General features: G+C 44.2%; 1 protein-coding gene across 1 annotated transcript in view; it reads left to right on the plus strand.

The window, feature by feature from the left end:
- LOC142568039 (1-phosphatidylinositol 4,5-bisphosphate phosphodiesterase-like) overlaps positions 1-25,269 on the plus strand; it is a 272,674-nt gene that overhangs the window by 142,772 nt on the left and 104,633 nt on the right. Inside the window, exons 14-18 of the mRNA XM_075678120.1 lie at positions 11,668-11,747; positions 12,633-12,717; positions 14,729-14,819; positions 16,179-16,286; positions 24,758-24,805. Of these exons, the coding sequence (XP_075534235.1) occupies positions 11,668-11,747; positions 12,633-12,717; positions 14,729-14,819; positions 16,179-16,286; positions 24,758-24,805 (412 nt within the window). The remainder of the gene's footprint in view (positions 1-11,667; positions 11,748-12,632; positions 12,718-14,728; positions 14,820-16,178; positions 16,287-24,757; positions 24,806-25,269) is intronic.

Below are 25,269 nucleotides of genomic sequence, written 5' to 3' on the forward strand. Positions count from 1 at the left end.
AGCCATTGTGCAAAAATTTCTCTCATCATGCAAGCCTTACAGTTGCACACATAACTCACTTGGAGCTTTCGTTTGCCTTTGAAGCATCGTGGGAACGCACTTTTGCCGACCACGAGTGCCGGCACCTTTTCCGACTCATCCATGTTGGCACAAAGCAACACTGTTACGCGGACCTTACTCTGTTTACCGCCCTCGCAGCGTTCACCTTTGAGGGCCAAGGTTTTTTGCGGTAACATCTGGTAGAACAGGGCTGTCTCATCCACGTTGAATAAATCCTTGGCACTGTATTTTTCTAGCAGCTGTCCGATGTTTGTCTCCACCCACGCCACTGCAGCTTCGCGGTGACAAACTGCGCTTCCTTGCTGACAACCCTGCCAACGATGTGGTGCTCCTTGAAACGCTGCAGCCAGCGGACACTCGCCACAAAATCGTCGTGCCCCATGATGCACGCGAAACCCCTCGCTTTCCACTGCAACAGTGCCCCACTCACAGGAGTGTCGCTTGCTCTTGCGTCCAAAAACCACTTGAAGACCACCTTCTCTACAGCTTCAAAAGGGGGGCTCGCAGCTTCTTTCCGTCGCCTTTTACGCCACGTGTGGCAGCACTGGTGACAGCTTCTTTGCTGCTCAAAATCATTGATAGCAGCTCAACGCTATGCCGAAATAGTTGGCCACTTTTTTCTTCTTCACACCAAACTTGACTTTCAGCATAACCACCTTTTGCTCGATTGATATCGTTTTGCGCTTCCGTTTGCTGTCGTCCATCTCCTTTTTGGCGGCGGGGAACTCGCACGATCGAATAGATAGAAATACTGATATTGTTGATGCGCACGGAGGTAAAGACAAGCAACAACAAAACTGCAGTCAGTGCTGCCCCACACACGCAGTGGAAGAGCGGGCGGGTCCACCAGTAAATGCTCATTGTGGAAAAAAATTGCCGACGATTACGTTACATCCTAATGCGAAATTTTAGCCCAACTCTTCAGCTGTTTCAGCTTTTCTATATACTGAGGCAAATAATTCGAGCAAGACATGTATTGACAGTTATAACTTTTTATTCTTCACTTCAAGAAACACTCCACTCCGAGTTCTTGATTGTCATGAAGGTAGCTTTGTGGTCGGAGAAATAGATGGATATATGCTAGACTTGCTGCACCAATGCTTGGTTCGGCGTAGCGCACCTCTGAATTTTGGCTGCAACAGCGCTGGGCCTCTGCTCGGGCAGCTCGTTTAACTGCAGCGGCAGACGAAGGAATTCCACCGGTTGCCTTGCCCATGGCTCAGAAAGAACTGGCTGAGAATGAACTACTTATATAGGCAGACGCATTATATTCTAGTATAAACTGTTAGTGAGCCTCGGACAATTCATATGGTGCGGAACATTTCGCACTAGCCGCCGCAAACGAAGCGTAGCTTGGCGCAGCTGCCTCGCTTATCGGGAGGTTGCGGGAGGCAGCGCATAGGCGCATTGCGCGATGAAGAGATGGCAGCGACTGACTGACGCTGCTAGCGAGTTAACTGACAGTGGCTTTGCGTTTGGGCTTGGGAAGCACACACCGTGATCCGCTGATACCGAGCTGGTGCTTCGGCAAACGGAGAACACCACGCGCTCTCGCGCAGTCGCCGCCACAGAGGAGAGGAGGGGTGAAGGGGTACACGCAGTGGCGAACGGCGGCGGCTATGCATTTCGGCTTGGGCAGCAGCACATCATCGAGATCAGCCGCCCCCGAGCTGGCGCTCTGATTGCCGCCACACATTGGTGGCATTGGAGGAGGAGCGAACAGAGCAAGGCATGACGGCGCAACGAAACACAGGAATGGGTGCCACAGAGCTGTGCTCTAAAGAATGGTTCGTTAGACCCATTGTGAGGAAACTTTAGCTTCGTTAAAACGAGGTTTTAAATACATGGGCATCTATTAGAACTTCAAGGGGAATCACAATTGCTTCGTTACATCCCGTTTTGTTATAACAATGTTTTACCATATATAAAAATAATAATCTTTATTACATCCAGTCGTGTCGTGGTTACAATATCCAGCCCGCATAAGCAACATTGCTTGTATGCAAGGCTGGGCAGTCAGCTGGTAGTACTGATATGTGTACAAATAAATAAATAATGAAAAAGAAAGAAAAATATAAAGAAAAAAAAATATAGGAATAGAAGTAGTATTGCAAAAGAATGATATTGAAAAAAAAAGATAATAATGCATCAACAGCAAAAAAAAAGAACATTGACATTAAAGATAACTTCACAATCAGGTTCGCATGCTTCAAATCCTGAATAAAAAGTTTAAAAGATATGGGCATTACGTATCGCCCATGACCTTAAATGTGATTTAATTTGTTTGAATGTTCCTGTAATATCATCATCATTCAATTTATTGAAATTAGCCGGCACGTAGAAAGCACGAGTCCTCTTGCTGTAGTTTGTGTGCACACAAGGTACCACATATCTTTCTGTCTGACGTAAGCTGCACGATTTCACATTAAAATTTTTGAAATTAGTAGAAAAACAACTCTTACACATGGCGTCGAACAAAACTTGTTTCTCGACAAACAACATATCTGACTGGTACATGCTTAGCAAGACATCTTCCCTGTGACCAAGTGTGCCATACGAGAGGCTATAGGCAATTTTATTTAAAATGCTGTTAATTATCTTAAATCTACTAGAAGAAGCAAAGCAATAAATTGTTATTCCGTACCTTATGATCGATTCACCAAGTGCTTTGTAAACCATTTTACGAACATTTACATCACAGAAAAATTTTAGGGCATACAAATTAGCGCACACAGCACGTAAACGCCTTGCGAGCTCTTCAATCTGGACATTCCGTGACAATTAACGTGTCGTCGAAGTGTAGCCCCAGGTATGTTGTGTTATTTACCAGAGTTACCGGAGGACATGAGCATGCAAGGCAGTCACTGGTGGAGATAAACAGGGGAAATATCCACGACTACTTTATATGGGCTGTGAAAACATGTCATGTTAGTCTTCGATTTATCAATAAACATTTTGTTATTGATGAACCAGTCAAGTAGTTTACAGACATCATACTGTAATACTCTAGCGGCTTCGTTCGAAAGTTTGTTCGATACAACCAAAGCCGCATCATCAGCGTATAAATAACTTTTTTCTTTTAGTGGTAAGCAAGCAAGATCATTCACGTAAATGTTAAACAAAAGCGGCCCCAATACGGACCCTTACAGTACCCCTGATTTAACACGCAACAAAGAACTATAGGACTCCGCCTAAGGACACACTGCTGTCTGCCTGTTGTTAAATAATTTTTTTTAAATGAGTAATAAGGGCCTCTGAAACCACATCTGTTTAGATTTGATAGTAACCGTTCATGATCTAATGTGTCAAATGCTCGTTGTAAGTCAAAGAAAAGAGTCAAAACAACTTTGTTTTTATCTAGTTCGTTAAAGATACTGTATAGTCATTAAAATCTTCCAACAGGCCCACAGCACTCTGTCCTGAGCGAAAGCCAAACTGCGCTGGGTTAATAAGGCTAAACTTTCCACAGAATGAGGCCATATTAACATAGACTATTTTTTCCAATATGCTTGCCAAAGATGAAAGAATTGAAATTGGTCGGTAATTCTCTTAATGTTTTCAAGGTCCTTTCTTATAAAGAGGTCTCACAATGCTAACTTTCATGTTTTCATGTATCTGACCGCTTTTTAATGTTTCATTTAAGATGTAAAGTAGTGTTGATTTGAGCACATCGAAATTCGCAGCTATATCACTTATCCTAATTTTATCAAAACCTGGAGATTTTGTTAAGCGCATGGATTGTATTATATCCCACAATTCTGCTTCATCAACAGTAGGCAGTAAAGCAGAATGAATGTTAGAGAATGTAACATTGTTTGGAAGATTTGCCGGTATCCACCAACTTGGGATGTTGTTTACTGACTCAATAAAGTGTTTGTTAAAATCATTCGCTATCTAGACAGCAGGTGACTGGACGAAGGCGTCTGCAAGAGTATTATCAATACTCTTTTTCGCCGGTCTCCCTATTAGAGTGTTAACCAAGTTCCACGTTTTACCAGTATTACAACTGCAAGCTGAAAAGTTATCTGTGTGGTAGCGCTTCCTAGCTAGTCTTATTTTAGCATGTGCTTTGTTTTTCATTTGCCTAAATTCTTCTCTTGAAAGAGCATCCTCGAGTTCATCTTGGCATTTTCTAAGGAGTTTACTTTTAACGCTGCAAAGCTCCGTTATTTCGTTATCAATCCACGGGCTCTTTTTATTTCTTCTTTTAAGCTTTATTTTCTTTTCGGAGCAAAGGTAGATCTCTCTAAAGGCCTCTACAAGCAGTTCGTAAGCCTTTAGGCGGCTGTGCCGCATTAAAGAATTCCAGTTAAAGGTTCTCACACGTTTATCTACTTCATTAGAATTCAAAACATATTTTTCTACAGTCTTTGTTTCAGTTAAAGCAACAGCATCTTCTGAAACTGCTATAGCAATAAACTAGTGGTCCGATACTTTTAACGCGATAGCGTTAAGGAGCTCGTGTCGCAGAAAAGCCGGTGTCGTCGGCGTCGGCGTCGGCGTCCGCGGCGTTGGCCGTGAGCGATAAATCACGGCAGGCACTTCATAAATAAAAAGCAACTTCCAAGATGGGCTGGGTGGGAATCGAACCAGGGTCTCCGGAGTGTGAGACGGAGACGTTACCACTGAGCAACGAGTTCGATGCTTCATAGCAGTACAAAATCGCCTCTAGTGAACGCGGTGTTGCCTTAGAAACTAGCTGTTTCAAGGCTCAGGCGTGCGTCGCTTGCTCAGGCGCACATTTCGTTGTCGCGCCGAACGCTGCGTTGCTCGACGCTCACCGCGTCCGATGCGGGGCGCGTAATCGCTGCGCCGTAGCCCATTGTCTTACACCCCTTGGCGGGTCGACGGGAATGCTGTCGCGTTCCACTCTTGAAGGCGAAGCTTAAGCGTCCTCCAATTTTTTTCCTTAATAACACAGCCGAATGAATTATATTTGCACATTTTTGTGCTGATATGATTTATACACGACCTTGTTAAACAATGACCGAGAATTTTCTCTTGTGTATAACTCTGAATTTTGTTTTCGAGTCCGTAGCTTGCCAAAAGTGTTAAGTAAGCAGATGTTGCAGGCTTATTTGTTGCTAAAATTTCTATACTAAAATCACCGGCCCAAATAATGCTGCTTCTGTCTGCGTATTTTAGAGGAAGCTTGCCAAATCGTCTACAAATATATTTATGTTAGTGCTCGGTGGCCTATAAGCTGCACATACTGTAAATTCCAAATCTGCTTTAGTCATTAGCACAGCAACTACTTCAGCATCTTGAAAATCAAAGGACACTCTTTCACAATGCCAATCACTTTTCACATAGACCACTACGCCACCACCTCTTTTGTTATCCCTGCACAAAAAAGAAAGACTGAAAACCATGCAGTGCAAAATGAGCGCATTTGTCTTTTGAAATATCGATTTCTGTTAAAATTAAAACATGTAATGATGGCAATGCTTTTGCTAGGTGAACCTTTAACATGCCCCAGTGTTTGCGCAGGCTTCTTACATTCACATGGATTAGCTCAAGCAATAAGCTACTGGAAAGATCTGACGCCCACTTATCTTTCCTTGATAGCCATTGTTCAGTTGAGTGTACTTGGTCAACCATTTCAAATTATTTTATTTAAGCCTTGTTCATTGTCAATGCGTAACACTGATGTTCCTTCAAGTTTCCTTACAAGTATTCTGCCATTGCGCACTCAGACGAAGTGATATTGCTTATATTTCGCCAGATTTTTTGTCATCCATAGCAGTTTCTTTCCTCGGGAAGTTAGATTATCGTTCAAGTATATCTTTTCACCCTTCAGTCTGTTCCGCTTATCAATCCATCGCTCTTTTATTTCACTCCTTGAAAATCGCACCAGAATAGGTGGGACGGAGTTTGCTTTGCCTTTGATTCTGTGCACAGCTTCAATGTCGTCGTGACTGGGCCTAGAAAGTTCGAGTTTGGTTGCAATAGGTTCCACTACCTTTTGTAGGTCCTCGTTATCAGTCACTTTGACACCATGGATTTCTAAATTGCTTCTTCATGAGTACTGTTCAAGATCATCTGCTGCTTGCTCCATATTCGACAGCCTGTCAGATTTGGCCAAAAGCTCGGCTTCCAGTTCAGTTACTTTTTTGTTTGTTCCCTTAAGTTCCTTTCTATGTTCCTCCAACTTTTGCAGAATTGTGTCATACTTAGATGAAAGCAATCCCAATGCTGTCTCAATACCCTGAATTGCCGTCCTTTGCACCAGCATTTCCTGGTTGGAAGCCTTGAGGTTGGCCAACTGCACGTCTTGCCGCCTTTTTAACACACCTAGTCGACTTAGTACGACATCAAGTTTGGCCAGTACATGTGTCAGTGACAGCTCGACCGGTACATCTGTTGCTCTAGCCTTCTGGGTTACACCATCACCGTCTCCAGTTAGCAATCACGATGCACGATTTACGCAAGTTAGACACACCCACTGTTGTCTTTCCTTAGTATAATAATGATGAAGGACGTGTTTTTGCCACAAATTAAGACACACACAATGGAGGAAACATAGATGACAACATGGGTGGCACTTCCAACTAATTTACTTTGGGTGCTTACCCAGGAACATGCACCATAAGATTCCAATCAAGTGCCCCCCGTGATGAAAAATAATCCAAGAAAGTTTGTGGCGGGGAAGGGGGGCTTCCTCAGTCGCGGGCTGAAATTCCAGGGCTGTTATCCCCGAATCCGGTAGCCAGCGAGCTAGGCCTATACCGCCTCCCAGCGATCGTAGGCTCGCCTGGCTTGCTTGTTCGTTTCCATTGACATGGATCAAATCAAATGTATTGCATTTAAGCCTGACATAATTGTCTACACATTGTGATGACCAGCATAGGCGCTTCATTACGAGCTACATGTGGTCCTGTCAAAAGCGCCACCAGTCTCCGATTCGACAGCCCTGCAAGCTAGGCCTGCCGGCTCGTAGTCATTGACGGCTGTCAAAGGAGCTGACGGTGCAGATGGGGCTTGCGGAAACACATCTATGCTGCTCGCATAGTTGTGTTTGTATTGGCACCTGGTTTACAATGAGAGAGCTGGGCAAACACGTCTGTTTTCACTTTATTCGCTCAGTCATTCTGAGGGTCCATGCACTAGTGCTGGTTCTGGGTGAAGCTACGTGCTGCTCGCTCATTTGTACTATGCATGGAGGAAGGAACACCCATGATACCATGTGTCCCCAATTGTCATATGCGGCAAGTCGGACTCTGATGCGTCGTATGATGGATCGCACGCAAAATTGCACCATGTGTCTCGCACTTAATTCACATGTGACACTTCGCACATTTGACCAAAACAGCGACTGACGAAGGCTTTGCAGATACCTGGCCTTGGGAGAAGTTCGGCTAAACAATAAATTTCTTTCTCACTAAATTGCTTCGTGTTATTTAATTTAATATGCTATTTCTTAAAGAAATGCCAAAAAGACTGTAGCCAAGTGTTCCGGTGAAAATGCATGCAGCAGTGAACAGCGTGAAGAAAGGGAGGGGGGCGCTTGCTAAGTAGTTGGCGCCAATTTCAAATCACTCGAAAATGGAGGGGTGGGGAGGGTTGCTTGCATGGGTAGGGGCACTTGCTCAGAATTTTACAGTACACATACACACATGTGCAGGCTATTCACAAGCTTATGATATTCAGCAGTCGCAGTCGAACAATCCCTCCTCCGATTGGTAAAGGATAACAGATGCAGTGCTAACACGGCTTCAGCTTTTCTTTTTTATATAGTAAACTTGCAGTAGCTCACATGCTGCCTGATTTCTGCTTCTACCGAAAATCTTAGCCTCCTGAAAATGTGGTTGATACGTGCAGGCCTTGCAGTGCACTGCCAAATGTGCCATGCCATCTTTCCTTAGATTTAGGTCATGTTCCCTGACTCGTTCACTTATGCAGCACCCGGTCTGTCCAGTGTAGCACTGTAAGGGGTATCTTCTATTTTGTATTTCATGCACGCACATTTCCCTTGAGTTGTGCCATGTTTCTTGCCAAAGCCTTGCCGACCGGTCTCCTCACGAGCGGTTCTCGAGCAGAGTCGAACCAGTTTTACAGGGGCAGAAAAGGCAATGAGTACCCCATACCATCCTGCCACCTTCTTGAGGTTATGGGAGACCTTATGAACATAACGATTCACTGCATGTTTTACGGTCCTGGCACTTTCTTTCTCCCTTGTGGCACTTGTACCTTTTACCTTTCATAAAAGGGTTTTGGTGACTAATGTCACTAATGAGACGAGGAACCATGCTTTCTTAAGTCGCTGGATCTGACTATCAAAAGGTGCCTGCATCGTGTGCGTACATGATTTCCTGAAAGCAGAGTTCAGGCAGGGCATAGCCATTCCACGCTTGACGATTTTGGAATGGCAAGAATTGCTTGACAGCAACCCTTTCCTGGCACATGGGAAATATTACCGACAAGCTTGCCTGTCATGAAAGCTTAATCTTAAATCTAAAAATTGCAGGATGTTACATCGTGGCGATTCATGTGTAAACGAAAGCCTTTTGCCGTAGTTCTTAAAAATGTTTAAAATATCATCGCAGTGCTTCAAGGACCCTTGTCTGTTAACAAGAATAAAAAAGTTGACCATATATTTGAAAGCCTTAAAGATATTCAAAGTGCTGTCTCATTTAAAAGCTTCAACGAGCAGGCGATCAACACTTGGTAGGTGTGATGTGTGGTGCGCGACACGGTGCGGTGTTCGGGACGGTCAGGAGCAGACAACACTGAGTGCACGCGCGCCGAGGTGGAAGGTGGAAAACAACGACGCCGAAGAGCGTCCGGCATGAGAACGCGCGGCGCATGAAACAACAAAAAGAAGAAAAGCAACCAATCGGAAAAGACCACGGGGAGTCAGGCAGCCAATCCGAGAATGCCGAATCGGCCAGACCAGAAGAAAAAGCGTGGTGCGCTGGCAGAAAGAGCGGACACTCGAGGACACGCAGGGAGACGCCGGGGAGACGCCAGGAGAGTCCCAGGAAGCGACGGCAGGAGGAGGTCAACCACCGGATCGGGCGTTGAAGACGGGCCGTCGGGTTCCGGACCCGAGCCCACCAGAACTTCACCCGACCGGGGCCTCCTGCCAGCCTGTTCCTGTGCGTCGCCCGTCTACCTGAGCGTGCCGCCAGCTCCTCGAGGCCGGCGTTCGAGCTTCTGCGCCAGTGGGCAGGACGAGAACAGTCGGGCTTCGGGCCCGAGTACTAAGCCAGCTGCCCGGCCAGAACGCCGCCCCGTCTGTCGCGCCGCCTGCTGCCCGAGGCCGGCGTTCGAGCTTCTGTGCCCGTGGGCAGGGCAAGAACAGTCGGGCTATGGGCCCGAGCTCTACAACCAGCTGCCCGGCCAGAACGCCGCCGCCGTCTACTCATGCCACCAAGCCGCCCGCTTTACCTCGCCTAGCCAGAGCTGGCACGCTCATGTCGCTCGCCCGGTCGATCAGCTTATACCGCGACCTATGGTGAGACCGGCGCCACTCCTTTCGCTAGCCTGTCGCCGCGTCGCCGCGTCGAGACTGTTACGCGTCCCTGCTCTCGTGGCAAGCCCGGACTCGCGTACTCGTTAACTGCATGCAAGCCCCATGTGTGTTTCTATCTGCGATTATGCCTATTTGAGTGTTTATTTTAGGCTTGCTTTCTATTTTCTTCTATTTGCTTTATGCCTCTTTTTAGTTTGATTAAAAGTCTTTGTGTATGTGTTCAAACCAACGGCTTTGTCCTCAATTGGGTTCTCCCAACCGAACCATTGAGTACACGAACCTTTGCCCCATATTAGGGTCATCACAGTAGGAATATATTGCACAGCAGCTGCACAATACACCAACCAATGCAAATGTCGTGTTCTTGCAAGAAAAGCTGTTTGTCCAAACAAATAAAAGTACTATTAAGATAGGCTTCCAGTAGCGGAAAAAAGTTCTCAAGCATAAGAGCAGCTACGTTTAGTAAAGATATTATGCCACTTCTATGCCCATGTTTACCACAGCAAAAAACACCTCGTGTGGAATAAAACAGATCCTCAACATCTACGGAAAACCATTACGTAGAGATTGATTGCTCCGTTAAACTGCACTATCTCTTGTGAATTACCTGTCAAGAAAGAGTCATTTACTTTTACAGATTTTAGCACCTTCTATAGACGCATACCTGCAGGTCTCAGCTATGCAACAGGCTGCGTTAACCAATAACGCGTATTATTTAGGCTTGTGTGCATATAAATTTTTTGGTTCGAAGTGAAGTCAAAGCAGATAGTAATTATTGTTGAATAATTTCAATGCAAATGGTTCGCAAATAGTTGCTGAATTTGCATAAAACCTTGGCATGGAAGCGAGATGTTGACAATCTAGAAAAGTTGGTTCCTTACTTGCAAAAAAAGAAACAGGTTAAAGTTTGTAATCAGTCCTTTTTTTTTCGAAGTGCTGTTATTCAGGTATTTTCATGCAAAAGTGCAAATGCAGCACTTCTTACAACTCCAGCAGCACAGATTTGTTTGCGAGCCCTTGTTCACTGTTCTGCTTCAGTCTACTCTAATCTTGTGGTGGTCGAGGCCGCAGCAGCGTTTCCTGCTCACCCGTCATATGTCATCACAGTGCTGCGAAGTGCAACCTTGACTGGTCGACGCGAGCACCTTATGCTGGATTGCACAAGTTCAGCTTGATGGTTGCAGTCTACACACAAGCTCAAGCCGTTTTGTTCTACAAGTGCTCGGAGGAATAAATAAGAAAAAATTCGCAGTACCATCGGGGTGCAGCCGTGCATGCCAATTTTTCACAGCAGCGCAGACCACATTGCCCTCCTTTAGGGCAAAGTTCTCCATTGTCAGTTTCACTGAAGAGATGGGAAACAGAGCAGCTGGTCACAGATACGACGTGGATGATGCGTGCATCCATGACTAAAGACTGTTTTTACAAAGATTCGGGTATTGTATGCAGTTATTTTTGTGGGTGATGCTCCTAAATGTTTTTTTCTTTGCAAGGTATTATAATTGGAGGATGCACATGGAAAAATACATGTATTTGTTCATTTCAAATTTTTCGAAAACCTTGAATACTGGAATTCGAGCTGAAGCAAATATTCAATAGTAACATAATATTTGATCAAATATTCAAAATTCTTAAATATTTGCACCAGCCTAGTGTTATTGACTCATGGCTTGCAGCAGTCAACATCAATGCCTGTGGAGTCGCCAGCTGTCTTCTCTCTTTCTGCATTTTATAAATAAATTATAGACTCCAGCAGAATGGTGCATTAGTGGCCTACACATTGGGGTCTGCAGAAGTGTACATTGGAAATTGAAATTCACTTTAGTTCTTCTTTAATTAGAACTAAATCCTCCGACACAGTGTTCTTTGTATGAGGAAATGAATTTCATACTTGTATGGAATCCACTGATGAAATCTTCGCATTTCTTGTGTTTCTCTGTGAATCGTTTCGTTCAATGTTTCATTCTTCCATAATAGTGGGTGGATGTATACCTGGGTGTTTTGGTCTCTTTTCATGCTTCTATGGTCATGCACACTTCTGTGTAGAGCAGGGGTGGGACCAAACTTTCTGTCTTGGGGAACCCCACCTGTCTTTCTAAGGCTTGCAACACAGTCAGTCCTCTCTATTGCAGGATGTCATCTATGCCATCAGGGACTGTGCATTTGTGACTTCCGATTATCCTGTGATTCTTTCATTTGAAAATCACTGCTGGTAAGTGTGCATGCTTGCATAGCGCATTGCATTCCTGCACATTGCGGGTGAACTGCTGGGAACTCAGTTCATGTTCTTTAAAAAGCCTCCCCCCCCCCCCCTCTGGATATGTTAGGGGAAAAAAAGGCAACGCTAAAGAACTAAGAAAAAATATATATATCAATCAGTTGTGCCACAGTGATGTCAATGATTACTATTTAGAGTTTATGTTCCTAAGCTTGTTTGCATATTTGGTTGCACATCACGATGGCAACAAGAAAAGAGAGGCTGCACAAAATGCCAAATAGAGTTATGGGCATTGTAAGGTAAATCGTGTCAAAACAAAGTGTGGCATTACACGGTCATTTCCCATTCTGTCATTGTTTGTTTGTGCTTAGTTGACATATGCCATGCCAAGTGACAAAAAATTTGCTCAGAAATCTGTAGCATTGCTTTAAACAAGCTGTGTCAAGTGACAAAAAATTTGCTCAGAAATCTGTAGCATTGCTTTAAACATGACTTCTGCATGAAACTTTTATGGTGAACTTCTACACATATGCTTATATCTTCTGTAAACCAAATTGAACCAATTGTATCAGAGAATAACTATGTCTCTTTCTCACTTTATTCTTATAAACATCCCTCAGTGCTGTTTAGGCAAAGTGATAATTTGATATGTTTATATCCTCCACTTAAATAAATCTTTGTATCAACAAAGCACTTTTTTCTTTCCATTGTGTAGTTGTGATCTGTTGTAAGTAATATGCTAATTATCAGTGCAAATGTTTAATGATTTAATGTTGGCATTGTGACTTCTATGGGCTAGGGTTATCAACTGTGTATTTCATTATTTACATTTGCTGCACCAATGTCCAGGCTGAATAATGCTTCTTTGTTTCTCTGTAGCAAAAAGCAGCAGTATAAACTTGCCAAGTATTGCCTGGATATTTTTGGTGACCTGCTGATTACTGAACCACTGCCAAGTTATCCGGTATGTTCACCACTTGTTCCTAAATATGCACTCAGCTTTTTCAGTTTAGGCATTCTCCTAGCTCTCTGATGGCAGCCAGCAAGGTAGAGTAAGGGTGCACATTTTCAACTTGTATAGGCTCTACTGCACGCTTCTCGCAAATTGAAGTATATGACATGTTGAACAAATATGAAGGCTCGACACACTTATATACATTAATCCGATACTGAAGTTCGTTTGTAAATGTGCACCATGGTGCCACCAGTGTTGCAGTGATATCACAACACAGCACAAAATTTGCTGACATCACGTAGCAATAAGGCTAGCTAGCTAGCTGCTTATATACAGCAATTTTCCTTGTAAATAATTACGATTATTTGATAAAGATTTCATATTATTCTTTTATTTATTTATTAGTAAACCCTCAAGGCCCAGAGGGCATTACAGAGTGGATGGGTACAATATAAGTACAAAACAAAACAACAACAGGGATTCAAAGGAAAGAAATTAGTTTGCAACTAACACCAGAAAGTGTTCAGTAAGTGCACACTTGAACAATGCTTGGCCCTCAGTGGCAACGATGTAGGAGGGACTCCACTCTCTATTTATCTTCGGGAGAAAAGAATGTAAAAAGGGATTAGTGCGGCACAAAAGGATGGCTACTTTATTTTGAGTGGTCGACGCATGAGCAAAAGTAAGCAAGTTCCGAGATAAATTTCTGTTCAAGTACTTGTTTATGGTTTGACCAGGAACGTGTTGATAATAAAAAAAAAAAAAATGAGCAGGAGTAGTTGTGCTCATGTTCTGCAGACGTGGCAATTGCAGGAATAGACGGAGCCAGTGTATCATGCCATTATGCATGGGTGCAGAAATCGAAAGTAGTTTGTTGACTAGGGTTACGAGTGACGTGTTTGCAACTTTGCAGGGACATATCCGAGTTAAACAAGAACTGGGGCATGTGCCTGGCCTGCTATGTGCCAACATGGAAAATGGTGCAGACAACAGGACAAGAGATGTACAAACTGTAAAGATGCACTGTTCTGGTTGCGTATCTTAAGCCTTTTCATCTGCGCCATTTGCCATGCCAAATGAACGTCAGCTGAGTCAGCTTCAAACTGCTGCTCTGTATCAAATTTCTGACAAACCTTTTTATATGCCCAGAGTTTCACACCAGAATTTTCAGACTGCTGAAGTTTAATTTTTACATTATATGTATGAGGTCAAGATGTGTCACAATATTTGAATGCTAAAAGCTAAAGGAGCAAGAGTCTGCAACGACATGCAACAGGTACAACGAGAGAACCTATGGGACCCACAGCACACCTGTTCCAGCACAAACACAAGGTGTGAATGCGAGAGAGTGCAAAACAGCTGCGTTCTAACAATTGAAACATCTGTAACAGATACCCCGAATGGAGCCAATAGTTACAATGCACACACTTCTGCATTGCGATGTATGGCTGGCTGCATTTGCAAGCAGCTAAACATATGTCTGCAGAGAGACACAGCGGGAAAATTCTGAACACAGTGCACAGATCCTAGTGAAAAGAACTAGGTGATGGGGTAAGTGAGCTGGAATTGTCTTCGTGCTCAACAAAACCATTGAAAGACTACGACAGGGTGTGAATATATTTAACGTGGTGAAAACAAGGTTGAGTAAGAGAGAAAAGAAAGAATAGAACCTAGTTGCCTTTCAGGAGACAACCTTAAACTGTCATTTGTGTGTTGATATGCCAAGGCCTTGGAAGTTGACGAGTAATGGCAAACTGACAGTTGCAGGAAAATTTTCTCCTTTGCCATTTGGTGAATTTTGATGGGGCTGTTTATGGTTGCTTGCGCAAATATTATTAGTGATGGGTAAATTTACCCACTGGTAAAACGCTTCACACAAGCAGCCCTTGGAAACATTTATGTTTTGGAGAGAATGGGGGTCCTCTTGTTCAGAGAATGTTCGAGGTCTGATGAAAACTAGGTGCGAATGCCGAGGGGAATTTCAAGGTGACCTTCTAGTAGTGAGCTTTAATACTTGCAGTTGGAACCAGCAGTACCGCTTCCAAGTCCCAACGACCTCAAGAGGAAGATTCTCATAAAGAACAAGCGACTCAAGCCAGAGGACGAAAAGCGTGAGTATGTTTTTTCCGCAGTTGGAACTTTCAGATAGGATGGCTGCTAAACACCTGGTGATGTGGCCTAGATAAAGCAAAAAATTTCCTTCTTTAAAAGAAGGAGTGATCTACAAAGTGGGAACTTAGTCCACTTAATTTATGTCTGTGCAAGACTTGGCCTTGGTTTAATTTTTGGCAGGCTTTGTTCAGTTGGCAGTGAGCTCAGGCCTTCATTTATTTCTGCAGAACATTTCATTCTTCTTTTTATAAAGCATGGTTCGTTTAGAAGTGCCGTAATAGAGTAGCTAATGCGTGTGTGAGGCTATGGGTCACAAAGGTCACCTGCTGCAATACTACCATCTGCACTCTTGCAAACATTTTTATGAAACAAAATAAGTGAAATGAGGTGGCGAGTAGGACATATTTGTTTCATGAATGGTCTTATATGTCTCACACACTGTCTTAACTCAATATACTTAAGAGTAGTAATTGCTTCAAATTTCTCTCTTGTGCATGCACGAAGTTTCTGCACCTACAGGCATAGTCAAATGTTTATGGGATGTGGGATCTGACATAAAGCAGAATAGTTGCTGAGACAGGCCACTCAGCATGGTACATTTACTAGTGTGTGTGATGACTGGAATAATTTCAATAATTGCGAGCCAAAAACTGGGCTGACGTTCGACTTTCTCATGGCACTCGCTTCCCGGGAACTTTGGACCTTGCCTGTGCAGGTGTTTGGTATGGTGCTTTGTTTGGGGACTGTCAGCGTATTGCATACCTGTGAGCCTTGTTATTATACATGTACCAGTATTCTTGATAACATGTTGAAACTCATTATTAGTGAAAGTATCTAATATTCATGGCTGGGCAATGTGGCTGGGTCTAGGCATTGCCTGTTTATTAGGGATACCTAACTTGTTAAAATTTTGTGACAGGTGCCACTTCAACATCACAGGGCTACAGAAGTAAAGTAAGCATCATATGCAAAGATAAAGACATGCACATTAATGTTTACATGCCTTTACTTTATGCCGAGTGATATTGGATAGCCATGCTAAACCAAGCAGCTGACAGTAAGTCCTTTAGATGCCATAAATCATTTTAAAATGATATGAAAGGCCAAGTTTTATGGGTAAGTTCTGGGGTGGTCAGGATGTTGGGCAGCTCTGGGGGCCAAAAGAAGTTGACGCCTTCAAGAATGTTCGTGATAGCAATACCACATAGATGGGTCTTTCGTTTGAATACCAGTCGTGTGAAGGATGGAACAAATCATGAACCTGTTCTTCAAGTGCATGTGGAGGTTGGCTGAGGTGCACCGTACAGGACAGTCTGTGGTTGTCATTTTAATGACATTATGTGGCGGTGGTGTCGCAGGTGAACTGGAGCTCTGGCGGAAAGGACAGCTTCAGAATGACGACGAGGAGGAAGAGAAGGAAGATGCCTCGGTTACCATCATCGCACCAACCGAGGAAGGGGAGGGAGGTGAGTGCGAGAATGACCTGAAGCTGTTGCATGCTCCACTTGAGGAATGCCGTTAATTAGTTTAGTATGCCGAACTGTTTGCGTGTATCCAGGTTTCTGCACACTCCATGAGATTAACTGTAAAGGTATTGGGTAAATGAGAGTTTTATTGCAATTTACAAGAGCCTGGGATAGGCGCATGTTGTGTAGAAGATAGCTCCAGCAAATGAGTCTGTGAGAACTAGTCTTCATTAACATTGGCCAGGGAACAAATCTGTAGTAATAATAATAATAATAATAATAATAATAAATAATGATAATAATAATATCTATTTCACTCGTGAAGTGAGAGAGTGCGGGAAAAAAAGCTGACAAGTCAGCTTGACTAGTTCCCAGCTCCCTGGATTACAAAATAGAAGAAACAAACACTTTTGGCATTGGCAACGTAAAAACCACAAACAAATAGTAATAGTAATACAGCAATAACTTGTCCACAACAGTGAGAATAACCAACTATAGAAATAAAAAGTTTGTTAACTGCATGATAGACCAATTTAAAGGAAACGTACAAACATGAAAAAACTGCGAGTAAAAAGCGTTACATAATGAAGGAAAAGATGAAAAATAAAATGGCACACATTTGTGTAGTATGAAACAGTACACTCTGTGGGGGTTCCACTCTGCATGCGGCTAGGGCTGAAGGCGAGCTCCAGATCTAGCCCCACGCAGTCGCTTTGTGTTACTCCCCAACCCGTAGCGCGGGAATCGCGGCTATGTCGGGCTCGAACGAATAAGGCAACCAGCGGCATCAACTGTAAGAACGTTTATTGCTACCGGCAATAAAGGATGCTGGCAGAGGGACGTCCACTCTGTAATAGTAATAAATAGGCTGGCCTCGTTGCCCGGGATAGTCAGGCAACGTGGTCACTCTGGTCACTCACGGTTTGCGGCAGGTTAGGGGTCCGGCCTCAGAGAGAGAGGGTCTCCCCCGGTCGTGCTGTTTTGTACCTTTTTACCTGGGCGAGGGGAATGTCCTCCTCGCCCGTCAGCTACCTGCCCGCGAGCCGGGAGGAAGGGCACGCGCGCATCACGAGAGCGAGGGAGAATTGGGAGAGGGCATGATGCGCCTCTTCCTTGTCTATGCTGGCTCTCGACGCGACGGCGCCGGGGAAGATGGGCGCGTGTGCTCCCCACAATTCGTACTTTGCAATGCGTATAGCGTACATGCACAGAGATGAAAAACCATGTGAAACTTGGTCATGAGAAAGGAGTTTTGCCACAGAAGAACAATTTCAGTTTCTGGTTCAATGCTGTTTCAGGAGTGAATCCATTGTTATGACAGAAATTTCGCAAATGCAGTAGCGTTCTGTTTACCATTTGTTGTCTGTATCCGGTTCTGCACATTTTGATCAGTCATGGCTGTGTGTTTCGATTCTCATAAAGTGCGGTCCTTTTAGAAAGCGATGCCAACCGTAGCGGGGAATAGCTGTTATTTTTTACGTCAAGCTTATAACATGAACACAGGCAGCGTAGATATAGCTCGTGTATTTTCATTATGCAGTACTTCAAAAACGGAGGATGAGAACGGTGACTGATGGGGGCGTTTTCAATATTTCGTACCATTTTTTTCTGCAATATCATCATTCTCTGCAAATTACCTTTTGTTGTGTTCCCCCAAACTAATTGACAATATTTCGTATGTGAGTAGAATAGGAACATTGTACAATAGAACCTTTGACAGTAAAATGTATCTGTTGGCGTAGGTCAATCCAACGATGTGAGACAGTTTTGACACAACGTGGTCGACATTGCCAGTTGGAGTGACGTATGAAGAACACAGTAACAAAACTTTGAAAGACAAAACAAATTTTCATTGGGCGAACCTTTGCCCACAAAAACAGGCTACACTTAAAGACTGGCGACAATGGCGAACACAGTCGGCGATCGTCAAAATCTGATCAGCGGGTCAAGCGCGTTGGCTTTTATACATCAGTCGTCGAATGTTCCAGAGTAGTCGCTGAGACCCGCGTGCCTTCCACAAAGTTCTACATTAATCGCGTCGCGCCCACATGCAATCAGATTACACAACGTTCGGTCACAGACAGCGGATGAAACCATTGATAACATTCCACCCAGGTCATATTTTCACTGAAATACACTCCAAGTATTGTAAATGTGCTTACTATTTCTACCTTTGAGTTTTGCAGCTTAATGTCTGAGGTAATGTTAATCTTCTTGTTTTCCGCACGGTATATGACAGCCTTCGTTTTACTAACGTTTATTTTCAATTTGTTAAGTTGCACCCATGTATCTAATTCCACAAGCGTTCTGTTTGCTCTCAGAATCAGCTCATCCGTACTTCCTGCAGAGAATAACAGTGTCACATCATCAGCATAAATGACAAATTTCACCATAGGATCAACGCTAACAATGTCCTTCAAATATAAGTTAAGCTGTGACCATTCCTCACATGTGGGCACATACAAAAAAGGAAACTTGTTTTATATACATCTGGCTGTTGTTAACCCTGTAACAATATCATCAGTGGGAAGGTCATTCCAGTTCCAGACAGTTTGCAAGAAAAATGGAGAGGAAACGTGTAATACTCTTTTCAGGTGGTGGGTAGACGACTTTTTCATGGTTTACAGGGAAGGTTTACAGGAAATGACTGGTGACTCCCACTTCAATTGCTGCTTCTGAAGCCAGCCTAGTTATGGTTTCATTCATTGCCTCTATGTCATCTTCATCTCTCTGTTCTAAGGCTGCAAATTTGTTTGAAAGTGCCAACCTGAATTGGTCTGCTTTTACCCCTACTGCATCTAGGTTAGCCTGTCCCTTCTTGACCAATTTTACCCTTTCTCTCTTCAAATTAAGGTGAATCCTAGCCTGCACTAACCTATGATCACTGCACTTTACCCTACCTAACACTTCTACATCCTGCATTATGCTGGGATCGACAGAAAGTATGAAATCAATTTCATTTCTTGTTTCATCATTAGGGCTTTTCCAGGTCCACTTTTTGTTCCAACGCTTCCTGAAGAAGGTGTTCATTATTCGCAGCTTATTCCTTTCTGTGAATTCTACCAACATATCTCCTCAAGTGTTCCTAGAATCCACACCGTAGTTGCCAATTGCTTGTTCGCCAGCCTGCTTTTTCCCCACTTTTGCATTGAAGTCCCCCATGATTACAGTATACTATATGGCTTTATTTATGTTGTTATACAGTTTAACCTTGATATAACAAAGTAGGTAAAATCGGCAATTTGCTTCGTTGTACCGACATTCGGCCTTTTAAACAAAGAAGTGCAGTCACCTACCGAGTTTTCTTACATGGAAAGGGGCCGCAGAATTTTATTAATTATAGGGCAATCGAAAAAAGTGAATTTGAGTAAGAAAACACTTCATTTTGATGAATTTTGGAGTCGGCGATGAATGATACAGTTTCATGCCACGTTGACGGTATCTTCACATTGGCGGTACAAATTAAGTGAAGCCAGCCACTCGCGTGCACTCCGCCCCCGTGGCTGATAGCATCGCCTGCACTGGGATGACGCACAGTCGAACCCGACTATATCGAACCCATTTACATCGAATTATTCTATATATCGAACAATTTCTGGTCACGGTATAGTTACAATGAGTATATATAGCAAAAATTATGCTTACATCGAACAAATATTGCAGTGATTCCCGATATATCGAACGTCAAGCAGCGGAAAAGTGCCCCAAGAAGTTGGCTTTCCCTCGCGGTAGCGGGGAAACCCGGCGGCGCGGCTCCATCCAACCGCTCTCCCTACCGTGACCGCGCTGCCTCGGGCTGTTCGGGCGAGCCGTCGACACTCCCCCTGTTGCACATAGTGAAGTCTATTATCCTCCCTCTTTCTCTATCATCTTTCACTTCCCACTCCCTCTCCCCTGACGACGCTTCGCCGTGCTCCCTCACGGGTTGCAGAATCAAGCGTCCTTCCTTTCTTTAGATCACTATCTATCGACACTCCCCAGCAAAACATGATCCTGACCCGCCTACAGCGCTTGCTCAGACAGCCAATCAGAGGCTCTTCTGCGCTCTTCGTGCAAGATGGCGAAAGTGCGAGTTGTCTGGCTGCTTCTCTGGTTTATCGTGTTTGCGCCTTGTGGGCCTTCTCCCGCAGTGTTGCCGTGATGAAGCGGCAGAATTCGCCTTTCGTCGTGAAGATCGAAATCATAAATTGCGTCGAACGCGATATCCCCGCAGTGTGCAAGATTCCGAGTAGCACTCTCAGCACGATTAGGGCTAAAGTGGCCAGACTCGCAACCCAGTACCCATGGTGCCCTTCGCGTACGAACGGCCGTGTACGAGGCATTCTTCATACATGCCGGTTTCCACGTGCTCGGTGATGACTGTAAATTCTGATGAATGCGATGAAGCCGTTGCCGGTGTTGCCGAAGTTTGGAGCAAGCTGTCAAAATTTCCGGGACATTCGAATCAACGGTGGATGAGTTTGTGAGTGCAGATGATGGTGTCGCGACGACGGTAGATCCCGAAACGAAGACTACATCGCCGACATCGTACCAAGCACAAATGAAAGTAGGCACGTTGAGGAAAGCAACTACGGTCCTTTGCCCACATCCTCCGAAGTGATTGGTGCACTCGCATTAGTCCGGTGCTTCTGCGCGAATGCGGAAGGTTGCGGCCTCAGCTGCTCGGACTCCTTATAGACAACGTGGGGAAGTGCGTGCGTCGCAGGCAGCGAAATTGCCCAAGCAGAAGAAAATGCAGGACTAATTTATGCGAAACTAAGCTAGTTTCGTCAATAAAGTGATTTTATAAATGGTATGTGCTTTTATGACATCCAATTATTTAGCAGGCTTATATCGAATTATGCTCTATATCGAACTGATAGGCGTTTTTTTGTGAGTTCGATATAGCCGGGTTTGACTGTATCAGGAAAAGTGCCAGCAGTGGGGAGCGAATGCTTCATATGCCTCTCGCTCCAACGAGTCACCAACACTCGAGATTACGCAACCTTCAACACTAAACACGCGTAAAGAGAGCTTACATGATCATGATGCCCCACCGTCTCGGCACACCCACTCTTTTCACACGTCATACGTGGCAGATTACCTCTAAAGCAGGGTGCGTGGCTGCCACGCGCAGCCACGACTGAGACGCACGTCAGAAATTGCAGTGTTAGAATCTAAATGTTGCGAAGCTTGTTTGAGTTAATGAGTTAATGTGATGGATGACACGTGCATCAACCTTGTTGCCTGTAGCTGTTAGCTCTCCGTGTTACGAGGACAAAGGGGATGCTTGTCAAGGGAAGAGGCATACGGGGCATAGACAAATATGATGCTTATGTAAACACATTTAAGGCTTCTATAACCTCTTGTACCTACCAATTTTGAGGGATCGGCCAAGAATTCCAGTGGTGCATACGCAGCTTTACATACGCAGAAGCCTAAGTAGTCTATTCAAGCACACACTGGGTGGCCAATATACTAGGCCAGCCAGCAGCGAGCTAGTGGGCACAGTGGTTGTCTATTCTGCAGACACAGCACTCGTAGAATTGTGCCACACAGGTGCTGTCTGCATCAGGCAGACTATACAAGCTGCAGTAATATAGCAAATACAATTTCTATATGTGTAGTGATTTTGACTTTGGCACACATAGACTTTCGTGATAATGTATGATACTATCTTAGTGTTAATCTAGGGAAAACACGGAGAAGGCGGAAGATGGAAATTCAAGATGATGAGTAAAACGAGAACATGGTGAAAGCAGGAGCCAACATTTTGACAAGTCCACTTGTCTTCTTCAAGGCGACATATGCTTTTCTTGCTGCAGTATATATAGGTGGAGTTCTTCCAAAGGGGAGAGGGCGTAAGGCCGGTGGGCGCGGCAACGAGCGGAGGTGTTTTAGTGACGAGAGTGTTGAATTGAGAATAAAGGAGTGCTGTGCACAAGGCCAGGGACACGGCTGTCTGTCAGTCACGTGTCAATGCCCGTGTGTCAGCCGGCGTGTCAACGGTGTGCACAGCAGCCCTCTATTACTTGTTTCGCTGGTGGTCGTGGCCTACCGTGCCTCTGAAAGCGATAATAGAAGGAGCGGCAGAAACCAGTGCTCATGAAAAAAAGGGGGAAGAAAACAAAGAACAAGAAAAGAAAGTACTGAAGTGAAGTGGTATAAATAAATAAAAAGAAAGAAAAATACGGAAAGAAGAAGAAAAAGAAAGGAAAAAGAAAAAGACGCTAAACAACCAAACCAAGTGTTGTTGCGTATAGCTTGAAATTTAGCATAGCAAATAGATTCTAAAGCTCCCTTTGAAACCTTTATGCCTATTGGTTGTAATGTCTTGAACTCGTGGATAAGGCAAGATTCTCTGTATTTTCTTTCTCGTTCAGAACGGAAGTGTGACTGTAAGATGTAGAGTTTAAGTTCATCAAAGTTACGACCTTGTTGGTTGAAATGCTTGGCAGTGGCTTTGGGAAGCTTTTTAGCTGTGCCCGCACGATGTCCATTTAATTCGACGTTCATTGATTGTCCCGTTTTACCTATACTATATTGTTTCTTACAGAAGGAACATTCAAGCATATAAATCACATCTGAACTTGTGCAAGTGAAGCTAGATTTGACTTAAAGGGTATAACTATTTGCGGTGCTTTTAATTTTAATGTCACTTTGAAGGTGCCTGCAGGTTTTGCACCTGGGGCGACAACATGCTTTTATTATGGGAGAATGCTGTTGGCTGACTTCTGCATGCACTAACATGTCTTTAAAGTTCCTGTCAGCGATAGGTACCCTTGGTACATCTGGGAATGCTTTGCGTATAGAGATGCCCACCATATAAAACAACAGCCTTACTAACATTCAGTAGAAAAATGGAACATGATTCATGCGCAAGTGAAAGAGACAATACGTTTTAAGATTGATGAACACTGTTCTTACTGGTTTTAAGTGGCACATGTCTAGTTTATCTTAATGACATCGTCACCTTTCTTCCAAGCTTTGAAGAAGGTACTTCACTTCGCTAGCATCAAGCTAAAACCAGGACACTGCCACTGGAGTTACAAAAAGCTGAAGTTTCTTGTCCATGTTGCGAGTGTGGATGGCATTAGGTCTCTGCAAGGGGACAAGCCTTTTTGTCCAAACATTGACTTGAGCCTGAGGCATCCCTTGTTTAAGAGCCAATGTTTCAATGAAGGGATCTGCCATTATCAGGGTGCCTCGAACCACTGTTTGGACAAGGTGTCAAATACATCTCAAAAAGACTTGTCGCTGGACAAGTTAGTGCGGTTTTCTATACATCCCTTTTGATGGCACGAGAAGCAGACACCACAATGTCAGGTCAGTGTTTGTCATGTTCTGTGTGTCCTGTTCTGTGGGTCCATGCCCACTTTTCACACCATAAAAAAGAATGTATATTGTCGAACACGACCATCTTCGACAGCCATTTCGACACAGCAATGCCTGAGGTATCCCTCATTCAGTTGCAACCAATGTTTCGCCAAGGGAGCCTGTTTTTATTGGCGCGCCTTGAGCCAGTATTTTGACAAGGAGGCTTCTCGAGGACAAAAGTACCCTTGTCTAAGCATTTTCTTTGGACACATCGATGAAAATATTTCCCCTTAGCAAAACATTGGCTCCGACTTGAAGTGTTCCTTTTTTGACCACTGTTTACTTCTGCTCTGTGACGATTACACAAACACTACATGCATATGCATTTACCTTGCATCTTCCCATGATCAAACTCTTTCATATCGAGAATTTGAAACAAGACCACAAATGTTTGAGCTATGAAGACTGCAGCTGCTGCTGCAGATCCTCTGTAACACAAATGAAATCATGGAAAAGCATGCGTTTTCCTAGCACCCTGCACATTTGTCAATAACGGAAAATAGCAGCTTGCTGCTACTTAATTAAGTGTAATAGTGGCTGTGGGGTACAGCCAGAGAACAAGGTCTCTATCTTCTGATGATTTCATATCTTGCTTGATTTACTTACTCGATTTGAATTCAACATGAGCTGGAGCTTCACATCTTGTGCACCTTTAGAATCCTATATTTATTTATTGTACAATATTAAGTCAGAAGCTACAGAGTATAACGTCACAAAAATACAGCAACATTGCCAAACTTCTCATGCAGGCATGAAAACTCCATTGGCACACACTTTCTCAGGAGATAATTGGAATTCACATGGCCAAGTTTTCAGAAGTCATTTGGCTGACATTATAGTTTGAAGTGGCAAACAATGAAGAAGAACAAAACTTTTCTTTTTTACAAACAGGGAGTGTGTCTGCAGTAGATATTGAGGTTGTTGATACCCTTTTTTTAGTGTGAGTTGTTTAAAGTGTTAGTCCTTGGCAAATTTGTCAGTTAACAGACTCTCAGTGAGTGAATACACACTTGTGATGAGTGCATGCTTTTAGCGGCTACCGCCACCGCGGGCTGACCAGCCTGCCAGTGCCGTTGTTATTGCTGACTAACGTCCCTTTGTGGCCCAACTTTCAGAGGTCGAGCCAAGTTCACCCACACAGAAAAACAACCCTGGATCCAAAAGTGAGATTTCGGCCATCCACGCTTCTCGCCCTGTGCGCTTCTCTCCTTCTCTGCTGTGTGCTGCCTTGCCAGTCCACGGTTCATCGGGTTCACGCACTGCTTGTGCTGACCGCTTCTCTCTGCACTGCGCCGCTTTCCGTGTTGTCATCTCCATGGCTGGACCTGAGCGCCACCTGCTGGCCTGGCCAGGGTGTGGTTTCTGCTTCTGCTGTCCTCCTCTCACGCTTCTTGTCCTCCTCTGCACACAAACTGTCCCCTGATCCCTTCTCGGTGCCACTCCTTGGCTTCACGTGGCACCTGCTGCACTCTCTCGCTCTGCACTTCGTCTCTTCTCTTCCAGAGTCTAGTCGCAGTTGCGGCCGACTGGTGTTCCTTTGAAGCACTTTGCTTTCCTTCTATCTCATCTTCCTTGGCCACCGTAGCAGTAGTACTTTGCTTGCAGTTACAAGGTTTCTCATTTTCCT

This window comes from Dermacentor variabilis, unplaced genomic scaffold (genome assembly GCF_050947875.1).
Source record: "Dermacentor variabilis isolate Ectoservices unplaced genomic scaffold, ASM5094787v1 scaffold_16, whole genome shotgun sequence".
NCBI lineage: Eukaryota > Metazoa > Arthropoda > Arachnida > Ixodida > Ixodidae > Dermacentor > Dermacentor variabilis.